General features: G+C 36.9%; 1 protein-coding gene across 5 annotated transcripts in view; it reads left to right on the top strand.

Annotated features, from left to right (window-relative positions):
• Window positions 1-21,327, top strand: part of EDARADD (EDAR associated via death domain) — an 82,899-nt gene that overhangs the window by 1,325 nt on the left and 60,247 nt on the right. For all 5 annotated transcript variants that reach the window (XM_079899535.1, XM_079899538.1, XM_079899536.1 and 2 more), the window contains exon 2: window positions 2,232-2,368. Coding sequence is in view for 1 of the 5 variants with exons in the window: in XM_079899538.1 (XP_079755664.1) it covers window positions 2,359-2,368 (10 nt within the window). In the remaining 4 variants the exon portion in view is untranslated. The remainder of the gene's footprint in view (window positions 1-2,231; window positions 2,369-21,327) is intronic.

Genomic DNA, 21,327 nt, shown 5'->3' with positions numbered 1-21,327 from the left:
TTAAACTGATAAAAGACGTGTGGGACTTTTACAAGGAAAATATACTCAAGATGGTGGCCAAGTGATTGAGGCTTAAATATCATCTTAGGCTAAACAAAGGAAAAGAAGTTTGGGACTTCTGGGAGAGTTGAGGCAGGTTAGAAGAAGTTGAGAGGAGGAAATATGGAAAGGTTGTCTTGTGCAGCTAATAGTTTCAGATTGTAAGAGTTGTCTCTGGGTGTAGCCATCTTCCTGACACTGAGGCAACTTTACAAATGGAAATTTCCTTTTTTTTGTTTTTGTTTTTGTTTTTTTTATTTTTTGGCCACGCCGCATGGCATGTGGAATCTTAGTTCCCTGACCAGGGATGGAACCCGCACCCCCTGCATTGGAAGTGTGGAGTCTTAACCACTGGACTGCCAGGGAAGTCCCAGAAATTTCCTTTATAAATGTACATTTCCTTTGCAAAAGAGGAAATTTGTACTCTATTATAGTCAGTTAAGGGGAAGTAAAGAACTTTTCCTGCATCTGTTGGCTCTCAATTCCCTGTAGCTCAAAATAATCCGTGTGCCAAATAGTCATACTTTGGCGTGGCCGGTCACCTTCAAGACATTATTGAAAGAGCTGGCAGGCTGTGTGGTAGAAGGTGCTCAGAGAAGCTGAGTCAGTAATAATGGCCCTAAGGGTAGTGAATTTACAGAGCGCTCATGTACCACAAGGCCGGTCTTTCCTTTAGAGTATCACAGGACCCTTCACTATAACTCTGTGAGTTGGGCATGATCAATTTCTCTGGCCCGGGTAACTCTATCACTGAATGTTAGAGTTGAGCCCTCAATTGAGGCAGCAGAGCCCAGGGTGGTTACCTTCCACCTACCACAGACCTGGACTCTGAGCTCTGCTGAAAAGAACCGTGTGACCTTGGGCCAGCTGTTCATCTCTTGGCCTTCCTTCCCCATGTGTATCTGCACACAGCTATGGTAGGTGGTGGGAAAAATTATTTTCACTCTGAGACTGTGGGACTGCTGAGCACCCACCACGCACAAGACACTTGCTGACACAACGAGATGTTAGACTCAGGTTAGTGTTTAAAATGGAGACTCTTTTTGGTAAAGTTGCGGAAACGTGTAATAATGCTGTAAGTGTCTGTCAAACGAGATGGTATCTTTTCATCCCTTGATTTTTCTGCCTTTTGCCCAGAGGGCAGGCACCAGATATTCAGCTTTTGGTGTTGCTTAGCAAAAAGACAGGCTCTTTCCTTTGGAGCTCATTAGTTCTCTTGTAGCTAGAAATGTATTTTTTTTCTCTTCTGCTCTGTGTTCTGAAGCTTAAAGATTCTAAGATACTAAGCACTGCGTTGGTAATCCCGTTGTACAAGGCTGTTATTTTTCTCCTTTGAAGATGAACTCTTAATCATTTAGATACTTAAAAGCCTAGATACAGCACAGTTTATTCCTCTAATGTACTGACCTCAAATGCCAAGTAGGTTTTGCAGCGCCTACCCAGGAAACAAATCCTGGATTGTGCACAGGTGACTTACACACATTAAAGTGCCATGAGAAACCCAGGGATTTTTGGGTGAAAATGTCAGAGTAAGAGAAAAGGCTAGAATGTTGGAGGCCATACTTAGGGTCGGAACCCAGCATCTTCACTTGTTGGTCTGTGTGACCTTGGACAAATTAATTAACCCCTCTAAGGCTTAGTTCCTTCATCCATAAAATTATAATAATAAATCATAGAATTTTTTTAAGGACCAAGTGAAAAACAATATGATATACATTTAGTATAAAATATTGCCAATTAGAGAATGTCTCTCACAATTCAGCTTTACAGGGATTAGGTCGTTAGCCAGTGCAGTCACTGACCTTTAACACACCTTGAAAGAACTTCAGGGAGTTAAGGAATGAGGCACTCTGTGCTCTGGGAAAACTGGCAGTAAAGAGCTTCAGTTAGTTAGATATTTTCAAGAGAAAATGTTACAAACCCAATTTCTTGCATCTTCCTATACTTAGAAAGTACTAAAATGATTAACTAGGATATTTGTGCTTAATGACTAGAAGTAACCTTCTACCAAGATGGGTGTTTAATTGCACATACCCCTTTTCCAGAATCACACATATACTGACCTACCCCCTTACCTCTTTGGAGCAGTTCCTCAGAGCTATCTGAGAGGCTGTCTCCTGGCCTATAGTCCTCAGTAAGTCCCCAAATAAAACTGAAACTCACAGCTCTCACGTTGTGCATTTTTATTTCAGTTGACAGTTTTGGCAACCATGAAGGGACCCGGAGCAGACTTCTCTCCTTTGCCTGAACTCTACAAGGATCTGGAGCCTTGGTACCAGCAGGGCCCCTTGTGTCCATCTGCCTCTTTGGCGAGTCCACATGAATTTGGGTGAGTCTCTCCTGGTTCTCTGGTCTCCCAATTATTGGTTCATGATCTTGAGTTTTATTTGGTGGTGTATTACAAGTACCTGGCCCCCCAGTTGAAAGATACTGAGGGCACCCAGTTGAAAAACACTGGGGAAAAGTGGCCCCCAGTTAAAAAATACTGGGGGAGCCTGGTTGAAAGATTTGGATTTGCTCAATTGAAAGACACTGAGAGGTGTGGAGTGGGTGATTAGGTGGGTGTCTGGCCTAATGTCTTTCATAAACAAGGAACATCAGAAAACCAACCTCCAACTAACACCCCAGCCAGGTTTATGTACAAATGAAACTTATACTTACAAGTACTTACTTAATTAAGAATTAAAGAAAATCTCACCCTGAAAATGGCCAACATGGGGCTCTTTTGACATTCCAACACCAGTTTATTGCATATGCAGTTAGAATTAGAGAAAGCCAGCTTTATGAAACTTTTTTTTTCAGAACACTGACCCTAAGAGAACAAATCCTTCTAGAGGAGCTTGCATTTCTCTCCCTGTGCCTTGAGACATAAATGTTCTACCAGTGCTCTCACCAGTGCTCTCAGGAATTCTTATCTTATCATCTCCAATTCCTGAGACTGAGGGAAAAAAAGGAAAAAGAGTCCTTTTGGAACTCAAGTGAATAAACTTAACTTATTCTAAAAGTTATTTATAAACTAGTGAGTTTTATATTGTAATACCTGATTCATGACTAAGTTTTAAAAATTAAGCTATGAGATCTCTGTGTCTGTGTATACATTATAGATATGATATATCTTTACCTATAGATGGTATTACAAAAATTAATTCATAACCGAACACTATTAATTGACTTAAAGGAATATATAAATTCTCAGAAATATAAAAGAAACTAATCCAAATAAATTTCAGGTTCAATATTGACTGGGAAATATTCGACATTAAATTAATAATTGATATTTAAGTTAGTTTGTTTGTTGCTTTAATTAATGCAGGCATGTCTTTAGAGTCATCAACATTAAGTATAATACTTTTATTGTACCTAGGTTTACTAGAAGTCAAATAAGATCTTATATCTGTTGCAAAATTTGTCAGTAAGAAAAATAACTTGGTATCATGAAATTTTTATAAATAAATTAATGTAAATGAGATAAAAGCTTTTAGGTAAACTCTTTACAAATAATTATGTTTTAGGAGTATCTACTTAAAGATAGTCTTTCCAGGGAATTCCCTGGTGGTCCAGTGGTTAAGACTCAGCGCTCTCATTGCCGGGGTCCTGGGTTCGATCCCTGGTCTGGGAACTAAGATCCCGCAAGCCATGCAGTGTGGCCAAAGAAAAAAAAATCATCTCTCCAGATTTTCACAACTTGAAGAGTTTTACTAAATTAAGCTAAATGGTAGAAGTTTATTAAATATCTAGGTCATTCCCAATTAAAATAAGGTACTAGTACTGGAACATTTATTCCTGAATGTAGGCTTCTTTTTGCAAGTTCTGATCTGGTATCAAAGAAGAATATTCAAAACTGTTTAAAAATGCTATTAAAATAACCCTTCATTGGGGGGACTTCCCTGGTGGTCCAGTAGTTAAGACTTGACCTTCCAATGCAGAGGGTGTGGGTTTGATTCCTGGTCAGGGAGGTGGGACTCCACATGCCTCAGGGCCAAAAGGCTAAAACATAAAACAGAAGCAATATTGTGACAAATTCAATAAAGACTTTAAAAGAAATAAAATAAAATAACCCTTCATTTTCCTACCATATATCTATGTGAGGCTGGATTTTCCTGATATATTTCGATCAAAACGACGTATCACGAGAGATTGAATTCAGAGGCAAATATGAGAATCCCACTGTCTTCTCTTAAAGCCAGGCACAAGGAGATTTGCAAACATATAAAACTTTGCTACACTTCTTACTACTTCTTTTGTTTTGGAAAAAGTAGTTGTTTTCATAAAAAATATATTATTTGTGTTAACACACAAGGAATATATTTTTCATTTTTTAATGAATTAATAAATGGCTCTGAGCACGGTTGTGAAGAAGGTACACTTGATCGTCAAATTCTCCACCACTCCTTTGGAACCTTTCTATCCTACTACCATCTTTTTTCTGACATCATCACACCTTCACCCCTCTGGCTACTTAGTCCTCTACCGGCTGACTGGCTTCACACTATGTTTTTTTTTTGTTTCTTTTTTGCCACACAGCGAGACATGTGTGATCTTAGATCCCCAGTCGGGGATCAAACCCATGTCCCCTGCAGTGGAAGTGCAGAGTCTTAACCACTGGACCGTCGGGGAAGTCCCACACTCTCCTTTTTAACCACTAAAAAACCACCAGGATAAATGCACATCTCTCTAGAAGGCCAACAAGGAGTGACACTAATAGTGGGGATTTCAGACACCCAGGAGCCTGGAAAGAGAGAAAATGAGGTCTTTTGACCTTCTTGTAAGGTCACACAGACCTACATCTACTAGCTTAGGTATATATGCACCAGCATAGGTACATATTTATCTTTATATATATATTAAATATACTTATTGCTTGATGATCAAATATATCAGACAGTACTGCCAGGCAAACAGAAGCAACTTCATGTTAAGGACAGAGGAAATTTCATTCAGGGATTTTTTTTACGCTGACGATGGAGGAGCTGAGAAGACAAACTGGACAGTGAGGTGAAGAAAGAAGGAAGGAAGTGGATGCTAGTGAGACAAGGAGAGAGGCAGCATTACCAGTTACCAGAGCCTGGAAGCAGGTCCTGTAGTGACACACAGTACATTCTCAAATTTTAAGTTTTTTTAAAGAACAGCTTTATTGAGATATAATTGACACAATAAACTGCACATTTTTAAAGTGTAAAATTTGATAAGTTTTGACATGTATACAGCCACGAAAACATCACCACAATCAAGATAACGAACATATCTATCACCTCCAAAAGTTTCCTCATAACCCTCTGTAATGCCTCCCTCCCCCGCTTCCCCATTCTCACCATCACCACCTATCCCCAAGCAACATTGATCTCCTTTATGTCACTATAGATTACTTTGTGTTTTCTGCAGTTTTATACAAATGCATTAATTCATACCATATGTACTGTTTCTTGTCTGGCTTCTTTCACTCAGGATAATTACTTTCAGATTCATCCATGTTGTTTTGTATATCAGTGGTTACTTTTTATTTTTCAGTAATGTTCTTTTGTATGGTTGTACCCCAATTTGTTTATCCTTTCACCTATTGATGGACATTTGGGTTGTTTTCAGTTTGAGGCTATTATAAATAAAGCTTCCGTGAACATTTATGTACAGGTTTTTGTATGGATAATGCTTTCTTTTCTCTTAGGAAAATACCTAGGGGTGGAATGGCTGGATCATATGATAGTTATAGGTTTAACTTTTTAAAGAAATTGCCAATGAATTTCCAAAGTGGTTGTGTCATTTTATATTCTCACAAGCAGTATATGAAAGTCCCTGTTGCTCCAGTACTTACCAATAATTGGTATTGTCATCTTTTCAAACCTTAGCCATCTAAAAGTTACGTAGTGGTATATAATTGTGGTTTTAATTTGCATCTCCTTAATAACTCATGATGTTGATCATCTGTTTATGTGCTTATTTGCCACCTGTATATCTTTTTGGTGATATGTCTGCTTAAATCTTTTGCTCAGTTTTAATTGGGTTGTTTTTTATTGTCAGGTTTTGAGAAATTTTTATATATCCTGGATACAAGTCCCTTTTCAGATAGTTGCTTGGCAAATTTTCCCTCTGTCTGTGGTTTGTCCTTTCATTCTTCTAACAGTGTCTTTTGAAGAGCGGAAGTGTTTTTTTTTTTTTAAGAGCAGAAGTTTTTAATTTTAATTAAGTCCAAGTTATCATCTTATTATTATTTTATGGATTGCACTTTTGATGTTGTACCTAAAAATTGCCTAACCCAAGTTCACAAAGGCTTTCTCCTTTGTTTCCTCTAGAAGTTTTATGGTTTTAGGCTTTATTAGATCTATGACCAATTTTTTGTTAATTTTTGTACGTGGTGTAAAGTATGGATCCAAATTCTTTTTTTTCTCTAAGCGATGAATATCCAGTTGTTACAGCAACATTCGTTGAAATGTCCATCCTACCTCCATTCCTTGTCTTAGTAACTTTATCAAACATCAGTTATCCATATATGTGTGAGTCTCTTTCTGGACTCTGTTCCATTGATCTATGTGTCTATCTTAATGCCAATATCATGCTTTTTAAAAAATTTTATTTTATTGAAGTATAGTTGATTTAGAGTGTTGTGTTAATTTCTGCTGTACAGCAAAGTGATTCAGTTATACATATATATACAATCTTTTTCATATTCTTTTCCATTACGGTTTATCACAAGATATTGAATATAGTTCCCTGTGCTATACAGTAGGACCTTGTTTATCCATTCTCTCTATATATAATAGTTTGCCTCTGCTAGTCCCAAACTCCCAATCCATCCCTCCCCCAACTCCCCTCCCCCTTGGCAACCACAGGTCTGTTCTCTCTGTCTGTGAGTCTGTTTCTGTTTTGTAGATAAGTTCATTTGTGTCATAGTTTAGATTCCACATATAAGTGAATATCATGCTGTTTCGATTACTGTAGCGGTATACAGATTCTTGATATCAGATAGTATTAGCCCTCCAACTCTGTCCTTCTTTGGCAATTTGACTACTTTATAAAGTTTGCATTGCCATATGACTTTTAGAATTAGCTTCTCAATTTCCACAGAAAAACTAGTTGGGATTTTGATTGGAGTTGCTTTGAATATAAAGATCAACTTGGGGAAAACTGACATTTTAATAAAATTGAGTCTTCTAACCCATGAAAAAGGTAACCATTTCTTCATAACTTCTTTAACATCTTTCAGCAATGTTTTTTAGTTTTCAGCATACAGGCCTTTTATATCCTTAGATTTATCCCTAGGCATTTCAAATTTTTAAATTATATTATAAATGATAGTTTTTAGTTTTATTTATGATTGTTGCTGGTAATCAGAAATATAATTCATTTTAGCATACTGATTTTGTATTGCAAATTTGCTAAACTCGCTTAATAGTTCTAGTAGCTCTTTTGAGGAATCTATCACACTTTCTACATAGATGATCATGTCATTTAAGAATAACAATAGTTTTACTTCCTTTCCAATCTGAATACCTTCATTTCTTTTTCTTGATTGATTGCACTAGTGGAAGCCTTCAGTAGAATGTTGAATAGAAGTGGTGAAAGCAGGCATCCTTGTATTGTTCCTGATTGTAGGAAGAAAGCGTTCATGTTTTCATCACTGAATATGGTGTTAGATATAGCTTTCTTGAAGATTTTCTTTATCAGTTTGAGGAAATTGCCTTCTAGTCCAAGTTTACTGAGAGTTTTCATCAGGAACGGATGTTGAATTTTGTCAAATGTTCTTCTGCATCTATTGACGTGACCATATGGCTTTTCTTTTTTACTTTGTTAATATAGTGTATTACATTCCTTGATTTTTGAACGCTGAACCAACTTCATATCCTGGGCTAAACTCCACTTGGTCATGATGTATTATCCTTTTAATGTATTATTGGATTCAGTTTGCTAATGTTTTGTTTAGAACATTTACATCTATGTTTAAGTAATATATTGTATAATTTTACTTTTTGTAATCTCTTTTCTGGTTTTAGCATTAAGCTAATGCCGGACTCATGGAATGAGTCAGAAAGCATTCCCTCCATTTTCATGTTTTTGGAAGAGTATGTGTAGATTTGGATTATTTCTTACTTTATGGTAGAATTCACCAGTGAAGCCATCTGGACATGGAGTTTTCTGTGTGGAAAGGTATTTAAGTACAAATTCAATGTCCTTAACAGATATAGGGCTTTTCCCCATTATCTGTTTCTTCTGGAGTGAGCTTTGGTAATTTGTATCTTTTAAGGAATTTGTCCATTTTGTTTAAATTGTTAAATTTATTGACATAAAATTGTTCACATTTTCCTTTTAATATATGTAGAATCTGTGGTGGTGTCACCTCTATCATTCCTGATATTGGCAATTTATATCTTCAGAGAGAAAATAATTTTTCCTAGTTATTCTGGCTACAGGTTTATCAATTTTATTGATCTTTCAAAGAACCAGCTTTTAGTTTCATTGATTTTCTCTTTTGTTTTTATTTTATATTTTATTAATTTCCATTCCAATCTTTATTATTTCCTTTTTTATGCTTACTTTGCATTTTATTTGCTCCTTTGTTTTCTGGTTCTTAAGGAAAATAAGGTCTTCGATTTGAGACATTCTTCTTTCTGATATAGGTGTTAGTACTATAAATTTCTCCCTAAAACCGGTTTAATGGCATCCCGCAAATTTTATTTTATTTATTTATTTATTTTTTTGCGGTACGCAGTCCTCTCACTGTTGTGGCCTCTCCCGTTGAGGAGCACAGGCTCCAGACGTGCAGGCTCAGCGGCCATGGCTTACGGGCCCAGCCGCTCCACGGCATGTGGGATCATCCCAGACCGGGGCACGAACCCGCGTCCCCTGCATCGGCAGGCAGACTCACAACCACTGTGCCACCAGGGAAGCCCCAATCCCGCAAATTTTAATATGTTGTGTTTTCAATTTAACTTAGTTCAAAATGCTTTATAATTTTCCTCCTTTGATATCTCCTTTGTACCTTAGGTTATTTAGGAGTATGTTATTTAGTGTCTAAATATTTGGTGATTTTCCAGTGATGTTTTTTTTTAAAAAAACAAGATGTTGGAGGTAGGAGTTTATTAATTTATTTTTGCTGTTGGGTCTTCGTTTCTGTGCGAGGGCTTTCTCTAGTTGTGGCAAGCGGGGCCACTCTTCATCGCAGTGCGCGGGCCTCTCACTATCGCGGCCTCTCTTGTTGCGGAGCACAGGCTCCAGACGCTCAGGCTGAGTAGTTGTGGCTCACGGGCCTAGTTGCTCTGCGGCATGTGGGATCCTCCCAGACCAGGGCTTGAACCCGTGTCCCCTGCATTAGCAGGCAGATTCTCAACCACTGCGCCACCAGGGAAGCCTCTCCAGTGATGTTTTTGTTATTGATTTGTAATTTAATCTCATTGTTGTCAAAGAACCTGCTTCGTATGACTTGAATCCTTTTAACTTTATTGAGACTTGTTTTATGGTACTTAATAAGATCCATTGGATTCTGTTGTACTGTGTGGATTTGAGAAGAATATGTATTCTGCAATTAAGGAACGGAGTGTTCTATAAAAGTCAATTAGGTCAAAATAATTAATAGTGTTGTTCCAGTCTGCTATATTGTTGCTGATATTCTGCCTACTTGTTTTATCAATTATTCTTTAACTTATCACAGTCTACCTTCAAATGATATTATACCATTTCATGTACAGTATATTTTAAAATAATATATTTCCATTTCTTTCCTCCTGGCCTGCATGCCAGGAGACATTGTTGTCATGTATCTTACTTATACATATGTATATATTGTATTATCATAATACATTGTAGTAAATTTTATTTAACAGCCAATTATATTGTTAAAGGATTTAAATCATTAGGAAAAGATATATTTCCTCATGTAGTTGCCATTGCCACTGATCTTCATTCTTTGTGTAGATCCAGATTTCTATCAATAATTGCTTTCCTTCTATCTAAAGGATTTCCTTTAACATTTCTCAGAGTATATAGGCCTGCTGCTGCTGATTTCTTTCAGCTTTTTGTATGACTGAAAATGTCTTTATTTCATCTTCATTTTTGAAAGATATTTTTCTAAGTATAGGATTTTAGGTTGATAGGTTTTGATTTCTTGTTGTTTCAATACTTTAAAGATGTTATTCCACTGTTTCCTGCTTGCATTGTTTCCTATGAAAAATCCAATGTCATCCTTATCTTTGTTTCTCTATATGTTACATCTATCTTCTCTGGCTACTTAAAAAAAAAAAAAACAGACTTGATTTTTTAGAGCAGTTTTAAGTTTACAGAAAAATTGAGCAGAAAGTACAGAGAGTTTTCACAAATCCCCTCCTCCCACCAGCCACCCCTACACAGTTTCTCCATTGTGAGCATCTTGCATAGGTGTGATACATTAGTTACAATTGATGGACCAATATTGATACATTATTATTAATTGAAGCCCATAGTTTGCATTAGAACTCAGTCTTTGTATTGTGCCTTTCTATAAGTTTTGACAAATGTATAAGATTTTCTCTTTATTGCTTGATTTCTCCTTATTTCTTGAAATGATGTGACTTGGTTTCTTTTTCTTGATAGGTCTTGTATTTGGAATTCCTTGAGCTTCTCAGATTTGTAGGTGTATACAGATGTATACAATCTGTATACAGATTGTAGGTGTATAGTTTTAATGAAGTTTAGAAAAATTCTGACCATTATTTATTTATTTATTTATTTGCGGTACGCGGGCCTCTCACTGTTGTGGCCTCTCCCGTTGCGGAGCACAGGCTCCGGACACGCAGGCTCAGCGGCCATGGCTCATGGGCCCAGCCGCTCCGTGGCATGTGGGATCTTTGCGGACCGGGGCACGAACCCGTGTCCCCTGCATCGGCAGGTGGACTCTCAACCACTGCGCCACCAGGGAAGCCCCATTCTTTCTTTTCAAAAAAATTTTTTTATTGGAGTGTAGTTGATTTACAATGTTACGTTAGTTTCTGCTCTACAGCAAAGTGAATCAGTTATTCATATACATATATCAACTCATTTTTTTAGCTTCTGTCCCCATAGAGGTCATTACAGAGTGTTGAGTAGAGTTCCTTGTGCTATACAGTAGGTACTTATTAGTCTATTTTATATATAGTAGTGTGTATATTCTTCGAATATTTTTCTATCTGCCCCTTCCTTGGGGGGACTCAATTTATCCATGTATTAGTCTGCTTGCTGTTATGTCACAACTCACTGATGCTGTCTTCATTCTCTGTTACTATTATTTTTCTCACAGTGTGTTGCTTTGTTTAGTGTTTATTGCTTTCAAAGTCACTAATGTTTTCTTCTGCAATGTATACTCTGCCTTTCATCCCATCTAAGTGTACTTTTCTACTTAGACATTGTTATTTTCGTCTCTCTAGAATTTTGATTTAGGTATTTTTAAAATATGTCCCCTGTTTCTATTCTAACTCTAAGCTTATTCTAACTTTTTGAACATGTGGAATAAATTTAATGGCATAAAAATGTAATGCTAAATGTAATGGATATAATTCTAACATTTGTGTTAGTTCTATAGTAGTTATGATTTATTTCTCTCTCATTACGGGTCATACATTCCTCCCTCTTTGCTTGCTTGGCAATTTTTGATTGGTTACCAGACATTGTGACTTTACGTTCTTGGGTGCTGGATATTTTTGTATTCCTATAAATCTTCTTGTGTGTTGTTCTTGGAAACAGTTGGATCTTTCAGTTCTTGTTTTTAAAATTTGTTAGGCACGCCGGGAGTAGTGCTCTGACAGGGGCTAATTCTTCCTCACTACTGAGATAAGACCTTCCTGAACCTAATGCCCTGTGAATTATGAGCTTTTCCAGTCTGGCTGTGGGAACAGGCACTGTGCTTGGCCCTCTGTGGACACCAGTCAGTGTTCACTCTAGTCCTTTCTGATGGTTCTTTCTATGGCCTTGTGTGGATTCCTCACACACATGTGCTGGTTAGTACTCAAGTGAGTACTGAAGGGGACCCTCTGAGGATCCCCAGGTTTGTCTCTCTGTGTAGCCCTCTCCTCTCTGGTACTCTGATCTATGGACAGTAGCTGCCTTGGTTTCCCTAAACTCTTAACTCCATTTCTTCAATACAGGAACTTTGACAGATTCTACCTCAGTTTCTCCACCCAGCACCACGGCCTAAAATTTTTCTCAAGGTAGTAAGTGGGGCTAATCATAGGGCTCACCTTCTTTGTTTTTTGTTCCTTTGTTTTTTTTCTGTTTTTTTGCGGTACGCGGGCCTCCCACTGTTGTGGCCTCTCCCGCTGCGGAGCACAGGATCCGGACGCGCAGGCTCAGCGGCCATGGCTCACGGGCCCAGCCGCTCTGCGGCACGTGGGATCTTCCCGGACGGGGGCACGAACCCGTGTTCCCTGCATCGGCAGGCGGACTCTCAACCACTGCGCCACCAGGGAAGCCCTGTCCCTTTGTGTTTTGATCATTGTTCTTCTTTCCTTGATGTGGAGGGTCTTTAAAACCATTGATTCATGTATCTTGTCTATTTTGGGGGGGTTGTTTCAGGATGGGCAATAAATTGAGTCCATATTACTCCATCTTTGCTGGAAATAGAAACTAAGGTTTTTTTTTTTTTAAGATACTATCTTAAACATTTTATGAAATCAACAAATCAAGATTCCAGAAAAACAGAGTGCACCAAAATTTATGCCTAGTGCCTGCGGATGAAATTATCCATTTAACTGTTCACTATATTCTTGTGATTGGGGTTGATAATATCTAAGTTTGTGTATAATACTAAATTCTACATTAACAAAGTGGCAATATTTTTCAAAACCCAAATTGGGGCTTTTGGATTAAGATTTTTTTGGCTTATTAATTTATAAGAAGAGGACTGTTTAGACACTACTGTAGATATACATTTGATAGAAATTAAATAGAAAAAAACATAGTGTTAAGACCCCTACTGTAAATATTGATGGTCCATTTAGTTTTAAAATTAAATACTATACCAAGATGTTCTTTTTAGAATCCTGTCCTTCCCATCAATAATCTTTCACTACAGGTTTAGGTTACTTTTGTATTAAAGCATATATTCTGCAAAAAAGAAAGAAGTTTATTGTGTAAAACCAGATTATATTATGATTGAAGAAATAATGCTGAAAAGTAGATGTGCTCTCTAGAAGGAACAAGATGAAATGTTGATTTTTGTAGTCTTTAACTCCCAATCCCAGTACCTGTTATAAAACATTTATAATCCAAATAAAATTAATTTCTATAACTGTAAAATTTTATCATATAACCCATAATATTTACCACCTTCAAAAGGACAAACAAGTCTCTGGCTGACATTTAATGTCTTTCTCACTTGGGCTCTTCCACCTCTTTCCAACCTTATCTCCCATAAGAATCTTTACTTTAATCACATGTTCCCTCACTATTGTTTGATTTCTCACTATGCAACAGTCCACACCGTGTCGTCTGCATAATATTTGTCCCCCCCCCCTCACCCCAGCTCCCCATTCAATCATTCAAAGGCTTAACAATACTTTTTGCCCTTGCTATTTTTGTGAACTTTACAACTCAAAAGGATCTCTTTCGTATTTCTATTTCCTCTAAACTTTCTATAGCACTTACTGTCTGTATCAAGCATTTGACAATCCATTATCCAGCTATATGTATTTTCATTTCACTATCTGTACATGTCTTCCCAAGAATATGTAAGTTTTTTGAGGTAAGGGATATTCCTTTTTAATGAAATGATAACTAAATTATAAAATTACCTATCATTTACTTTATAGACAAAAAGATTTGCTGATTAATTATTTTAGGCATAAAGGCTCTAATTTAAAATACTATATTCTCAGAGAAGGGCCACATATTATAACCATTGACACCATAACATATGGCCTTTCATCATTAGTTAAGGTTCTGATAGCAAGAAGCTGCACTGGTAGATTTTGTCGATGGGAAATAAGCTGAGTTACATTTGGGAAACCACAGTGGAGTGCTCCAGGCGGTCAGACAGGACTGAGGGCCCGTGGGGAAAAGCAACATCCCAGAGAGCAGCTAGAAGCCAGGGAGTCAATGGAGAAGCCCTTGAATGTGTGTGCAGAAAGCTGGCGCTTGCTGGGTGTGAGCTGATGACTCTTCCAGCTGCTCAAGTCATACCAAAATCTATGTCATGGCTCCTCATTCTTCAGGAAGATTCACTGCCTGTGATGGGCGAAAACAATAACAAGGTCATGCTGGGGCGAAATGCCTGACGATGGTTCCTTACTGTTCTATTAAGTTTCAAACAAAATATCTCATTACTGTACAAGGCCAAGTTTCACCACTGTCCAGCTGCTTTACTTCTATCTCTTATACAAGTTTTGGATCTTCCTCTTACCTCTCTTCTCCCTCCAACACAATTTTTCAAAAGTCAGAGGTCACACACTATTTCAGCGCTTAAAATTGTATGGATTGGGCTTCCCTGGTGGCGCAGTGGTTGAGAGTCCGCCTGCCGATGCAGGGGACGCGGGTTCGTGCCCCGGTCCGGGAGGATCCCACGTGCCGCGGAGCGGCTGGGCCCGTGGGCCATGGCCGCTGAGCCTGCGCGTCCGGAGCCTGTGCTCCGCAGCGGGAGAGGCCGCAACAGTGAGAGGCCCGCGTACCAAAAAAAAAAAAAAAGACTGTATTACTCATAATTGATCAGATCGTTTGTGGCAGGGGGCGAGGAGGAGAGAAATGGGGACTGGCCTCTTTCCACAGCTGCCCTGATTGAAATGGAAAATCTCTGAGCACCACAGAAAGTTGCCTGTTGAAACAACTAACAGCACAATCCCCTTTCTCTACAAAAGAATTGAGGAGTTCTGAAACTGAGAGAGCTTTTATTGAATTACTGTTGATGGGCATTTCTGAAATGCAAGTTCTTAATGACCACAAAAGAAAGGTCCATTAACTTCTATTAACCTATGAGAAATTCTGTTCTATAATGCGCAACCTAATCTTCCCATTCTGTTTCAACTGACTTAAACTTCTCTCCATGCTGATGGTGCCCAGTGTAAATTACTGATGAAGAAGTACTAGTTCCGTCCACTGAAACAGCTACATTAATAGGTGCTGGTTTGAGGTAATTCATGCATAGGTCTTCTGCACTCTTGTTTGCCTTTGGTGCCCCCTACCGTGCCTTTCAGTGCATTTCCATCTCCTGGCTCCTCTTCATTATTTCCTCCTTTCACAATGTTCCCATGTTCCCCAGAGAAAACCTGATTGGATAAAGCTAATTGATAATAGCATAAAACTGTTTGCCTTTTAAAAGGGATCAAAATATCAGCTTGGTGCTTTGTGTCCACCTAGAGGGGTAGGATAGGGAGGGTAGGATGGAGACGCAAGAGGGAGGAGGTATGGGGACATATGTATATGTGTAGCTGATTCACTTTGTTATACAGCAGGAACTAACACAACATTGTAAAGCAATTATATGCCAATAAAGGTGTTAAAAAAATAAATAAATAAAAGGGATCAAAATAATGTAACACAAAGGAATGAAACGCTAATTGTGCAATTGCATATAGGAATAGTCTCAAGTCAAATATGCTAATCACCACTTATTCAATAAAAAGGGCCAAACAATCAACTATTAACTTTCATATTTATTTGAACATTCTATAGTCTGGAAAATGAGAAAAGTGAAGATAATTTTTTCAGGTGACTGAAGCTTTGCAAACGTCAATCTGTGAAACAGTGTTTGTGGAGGGGCAAGACTGATTTTGTTATGCGGGCACATTTATGAAAATCATTTCTAATCATTTTTTAATTAAATAAGGTATACATAAATTAATATTTATATTATAAAATTAGAACATTACAGACAAGGCTAAAGTCTCCTGTAAGTATTACTTTCTCCCAATCCTGGTTGTTTTCCCATTGCCCAGAGATAGCCATTATCAGCCATTGTTAAGAGTTTGGCATGTATCCATTCTTTAAATAAAAACCAGCTTTATTGAGGAAGAATTGTCATACAATCAACTGCACATATTTAAAGTGTACAAGTTTTGACATAGGCATACACCTATGAAAGCGTCACCACACGCTCCATACTCATCACACCGAGAGGTGACTCATTTCCCTTTGTAACGTCTTCTTCCTTCCCATCCTAAGGCCCAGGAACCCATTGATCAGCTTTCTGTCACTATAGATAGTTTGAACTTCAATAGGTTTATATCAGTGGACTCATACAGTATGTACTTTTTTTTTTCTGGCCTTTCTCACTCAGCATAACTATTTTGAGATTCATCCATATTGTTATGTGTATCAAGAGTCCATTCCCTTTATTGCTGAATAGTATTTCATTATAAAGGTATACCCCAATATTTTTACCTATTCACCTGTTGAATATTTGAGTTGTTTCCAGTTTACAGCTATTACAAATAAGGCTGTCGTAAACATTAGTGTTCAAGTCTTTGTCTGGACACATGCTTATTAAAAACTTGGGTAAATACATGGAATAGCAAGATCATGTGGTAGGTGTATATGTAAAATTTTAAGACACTGCCAAATGGTTTTCCAAAGAGATTGTACCTCTTAGCATGTCAACCACCAGGGTATGAGAATTCCAGTTCTTCCACATCCTTGCCAACACGTGATATGGTCAGTCTTAAATTTTAGCCTTTCTAACAGGTGTTAAGTAGTAGCTCATTATAGTTTTAATTAGAATTTCTCAGAAGACTAGTGACGTGATTCATGTGCTTGTTTGCATCGTCTTTGGTGAAGTGTTTCTTTGTATGTTTTGTCCATTTTGGGGGGGGGGGTTGTTTGTTTCCTTATGTGTTGAGGGTTCTTCTTACATTTTGGATAAAAGTCCTGTGTCAGATATATGCTTGCAAATATTTTCTCCCAGAAGTGGCTGGTCTTTCCATTATTCTAAGTTTCTCTAGAAAAGCAAAAGTATTGAAATTTGATGAACTCCAATATTTCAGTTTTTAAATTGATATTGTATTTTTGGTGTTATACTTAAGAAATCTTTGCTTAACCCAAAGTCACAAAAATTTCTTCTCTTTTCTTCCAGAAGTTTTATAGTTTTAGGTTTTACATTTATGTACATGTCTTTTAAATATGCTTTAATTGCCCTTAGGTGAGTAACTAAATGTGGAATAACTGGATCATATAGTAGGTGTACATTTAATTTTTTAGGAAACTGCCAAGCTGTATTATTTCTGACTTCATTTTATTTCCTTTATTGGCTTTATGAACCATAACGCTTATTTGTGTTATTTTGGTGGTTGCTTTAGAATTTATTGTATAAATCTTTAACATATCACAGTATATCTTTAAATGACATTATAACAATCCTGCATTACAACCTTAGAAGAGTACACTTCCATTTTTCCCCTCTAGGCTTTAGAGCCCTTGTTGACACTAATTTTACCCCTACATATAGTATAAACCCCACATACATTGTTACTATTTTGCTTTAAAAAATCTATGAGCTTTTAAGTACTCTTAATAAGAGGAAAAATATCCTTTTCTATTTAACCATATATTCATCACTTCTGGTGCTCTTCATTCCTTTGCATAGATCCAAATTTACATCTAGTGTCATATTCTTTCTGCCTGAAGGATTTCCTTTAACAATTCCTGTAATGTAGGTCTGCCAGAGATGAACTCTCTCAACTTTTGTATGTCTGAAAAAGCCTATTTTGTCTGTTTTTGAGAGACATTTCTACCAGGTACACAATTCTAGTTGACAGTTTTTTCTTTCAGTTCTTTAAAGATGCTCCACCGTCTCCTGGGTTGCATGGATGAGAAATCTGTTGTCATCCTTATTTTTGTCCCTCTGTAATGTGTCTTTTTTCCTGTGACTGCTTTAAGATTTTGTCTTTGTCCATGGCTTTGAGCAAGTTGATTATGCTGTGCCTTGGTGAAATTGTGTTCATATTTCTGGTGCTTGGTATTCCCTGGGATTTTTGGATCTGTTAGTTTAAGGTTTTCATCAAATTTGGAAAACTTTCAGTTTCTTTAGACATTTTTTGGTCCCCCTCCTTCTTTCCATTTCAGGGATTTCAGTTACATATTTACTAGGTGACTTGAAGTTATCCCACAGTTAATTTTCACTTTTTAAAAAAATTATTTTTTCTCTCTGAGTTTCATTTTCAACACTTTCAGTTGCTATGTCTTCAAGTCATTAATCTTTTCTTCTGCAATGTCTTATTGGCTGTTAATCCCAGCCAGTGTATACTTCATTTTAGGTATTACAGTTTTAATCTCCAAAAGTTCTATTTTGGGTTTTTAATATCTCCTATGTCTCTGATTAGCTTGTTGAACCTGTGGAATACAGTTATGATAAAAGTTTCAATGTCCTTCTCTGTGAATTCTAACATCTGTGTCAGTTCTGGGTCAGTTTCAAGTGACTAATTTTTCTCTTGATTATGAGCCTACATTTTCCTCCTTCTTGGAAGCCTGGCCATCTTTGTATTCCAGACATTGGGTATGTACCTTGATGGGTACTGGATATTTTTATATTTCTATAGCTTATATTTGTATTTCTTGAGCTTCTTGGGATGCAGCTAAGTTACTTGAAAAGAGTTTTATTCTTTTGGGTCTTGCTTTTAAGATCTGTTAGATGGACCTGAGACAGTGCTTGCTTAGTCTAGGGATAATTATTTCACACTACTGAGGCAAAACTCTTCTGTACACTCTACTGAATGCCCATGAAATGTAAGGTTTTTTCCCAGTCTCCCTGATAGGAACAAGCACTGTTACTGGCCCTGAGTGAGCACCAGGTACTGCTCCCTCTAATCCTCTCACGTATTTCCTCTAGTTGTCCTTTCCTCAGTCTTCAGTTATGTCCAACATGAATGTACCTATCAGTAAGTGTTATGCTGAGTAGTCAAGGGGGAAATTCCATGATCTCCAGGGACCCTTTCTGTGATGTCTCTATAGGACTCTGTCCTGTGACTTCCAGCTGTCTTGATCTTCTAGCTACATCTCTTCAAATCAGGGAGTCCACTGGGCTCTGCCTGGTTGCCTTTCTCTGCACTGCAACCTGGAAATTCTCTCAAGGCAGTAAGCTGGGCAGTCATAGGAATCACCCTGTTTATATGCCAGCTCTTGGGGATCACTCTCCTTCTTTGCCTGGTGTGCAGTGCCTTAAAAACTGTTGTTTCATATATTGAATATTTTGTCTGTTTTGTTGCTGTTGTTATTGCTTCAGACATGAGGGTAAATCTGCTTCCTGTTACTCTGTCTTGGCTGCAAGGTAAAGTTGGCATGTATCCATTTAAAAATATTTACATGTTATAGAAAAGGCATAGATTGGTTTGTGTCTATCCCTCATCATTCTGCAACTTGCTTTTTCATTTAAAAAAATTTTAAGCTTATTTCTGGTTACCTTTGTAAAATATTCCATTGCATGATTGTATCATATTTATCCATTCTCCTATTGATGGACATTTAGGTTGTTTCTGATCTTTGCTATTACAGACAATGCTGCAGCCAGCAATCTCATGTATGTCTCCTTGCATCATGTGTAAGAGTTCCTTTAGGGAAAGTACAGAAGTCAAATTGCTCTCCAATGTGACCATAGGAGTTTACATTCCTACAATGTACGAAGACTTGTTCCTCCACAGTCTCACCAATACATTATATTGGCAACCTTTTAAGTTTCTGCCAACCTGCCAGTTCATTATTGTTTTAATCTGTATTTCTCTTATTTTTAGAAGGTTGAGTCCCTGTTCACATTTTTATTTGCCATTTTTGTTTCTTCTAGGAATTCTGTTTTGTCTTTGCCTAACCTTATATTGAATTATGTTTATTGTACTTTAATTTGTTTGAATAAATGCTTAAAATTTTAGAGACTAATCTTTTATTTTATATATATAAATTATATATAATATTCTATTTTATTGAATATAATTATAAATACAAGTATTTTATCATTATATTTTATTTTATATTTCATAATTATAAAATAGAACATTACATATGTAATTAATTTCTCTAAGTTTATACCCTCTTTTATAATTTTCTATTTTCCTTTGGCACAGAATTTGAATTTTATCTGGTCAGGTTTATCAGAATTTTACGTCTTTTGATTTTTCGACTTAAGAAAGCCTTTCCTGTTACCAAAGTTATTAAGAGATTCTCTTACATTATTTTAAAGTTAAAATGTTTGACAGATAATTTAAAATAATTTTAAAGTTAATAATTATAAAGTTAAAATGTTTGACAGTTAGATATTTAATCTATTTAAAGCTTACTTTTGTGTATACAGTGAGGCAGGGATACAAATTCTATTGTTCCTATAAATATCAAAATATCCCAATACAACTTTTTGAACTGTCCATCTTTTCACCATTTAACTGTCTCTATCATATAGCAAATTCCAAAAGGATACACGAGTCTGTGTCTTAAATTTCTTTTCTGTTCAATTAATCCACTGTTACTATTGGTTTGTAAGATCTTGCTGTTTTGGAAGGCAAATCCCCTCTCTTTGTTACTCTTTTTCAATATTATCTTGAATTTACCCTTCCATGTGAGTTTGCAATTAGGTTCCTGTTCCCCCAAAAATCTTGTTAATGTGATTGAGTTTGTAGGGAATCTTTAGATTCATTAGGGAATCATAACACTCTTTAGTATTGAGACCTCTAATCTATTAACGTGGTCTAGCTCTTTATGTTGTGAGATTTATTTTCATGTTTTTTCAGTAAATCTTTGTAGTTTTCGCTATGTTTTTTACTCAGTTTTATTGAATTTATTCCTAGTTACTTTATAGCTTTCTTTGCTGCTGTAAATGGGATCATTTCTGCCCAGTTGGTTATCGTTGGTATACAAGAAAGCTGCTGGTGTTCAATCTGTTGAACTTTCTCTCTCCTTCAAGCGAAAGTCACCTATTAGTTCTAAAAGTTCTCAGTTGACTCACTTGGATCCACCTTTGTGTCTTCGCTTAGAATAAATTCTAAATGACAAGTTGTTAAACTAACTTTTTAAATGATTGGTGATTTTGTAGGTTCCTAAGTCACCAATTTGAACCTGTGTTCTACATTCTGGGGGTACAAAGCACAGGAAACTATGCTCTCGGGTGCTGACTGTGCAATTTTTAGTTGATCACTGATAATATTCATTTGCCCTTTTCTCCTCACAACCAAAACAAAACAAAATCTCCTCTGGCTGACTCTTATTAGTTGGGTTTCAGCTTTTAACATATAAAGTTCATCTCTCTGAACAGATTTTCTCTCAAAATCTGGAGCAAGACGTCAATTGTTATATATAAAGATATATAAGAAAGCAGCTGGAAATCATACTGAGTATGATAGGGCCTAAGTCAAGGCACCAGGACACACGTGTGAGGGGTGAGTGAGG

Source organism: Stenella coeruleoalba (assembly GCF_951394435.1).
Source record: "Stenella coeruleoalba genome assembly, chromosome: 16".
NCBI lineage: Eukaryota > Metazoa > Chordata > Mammalia > Artiodactyla > Delphinidae > Stenella > Stenella coeruleoalba.
The sequence above is the reverse complement of the archived record's forward strand: the minus strand, read 5'-3'. Positions and strand labels throughout refer to the sequence as shown.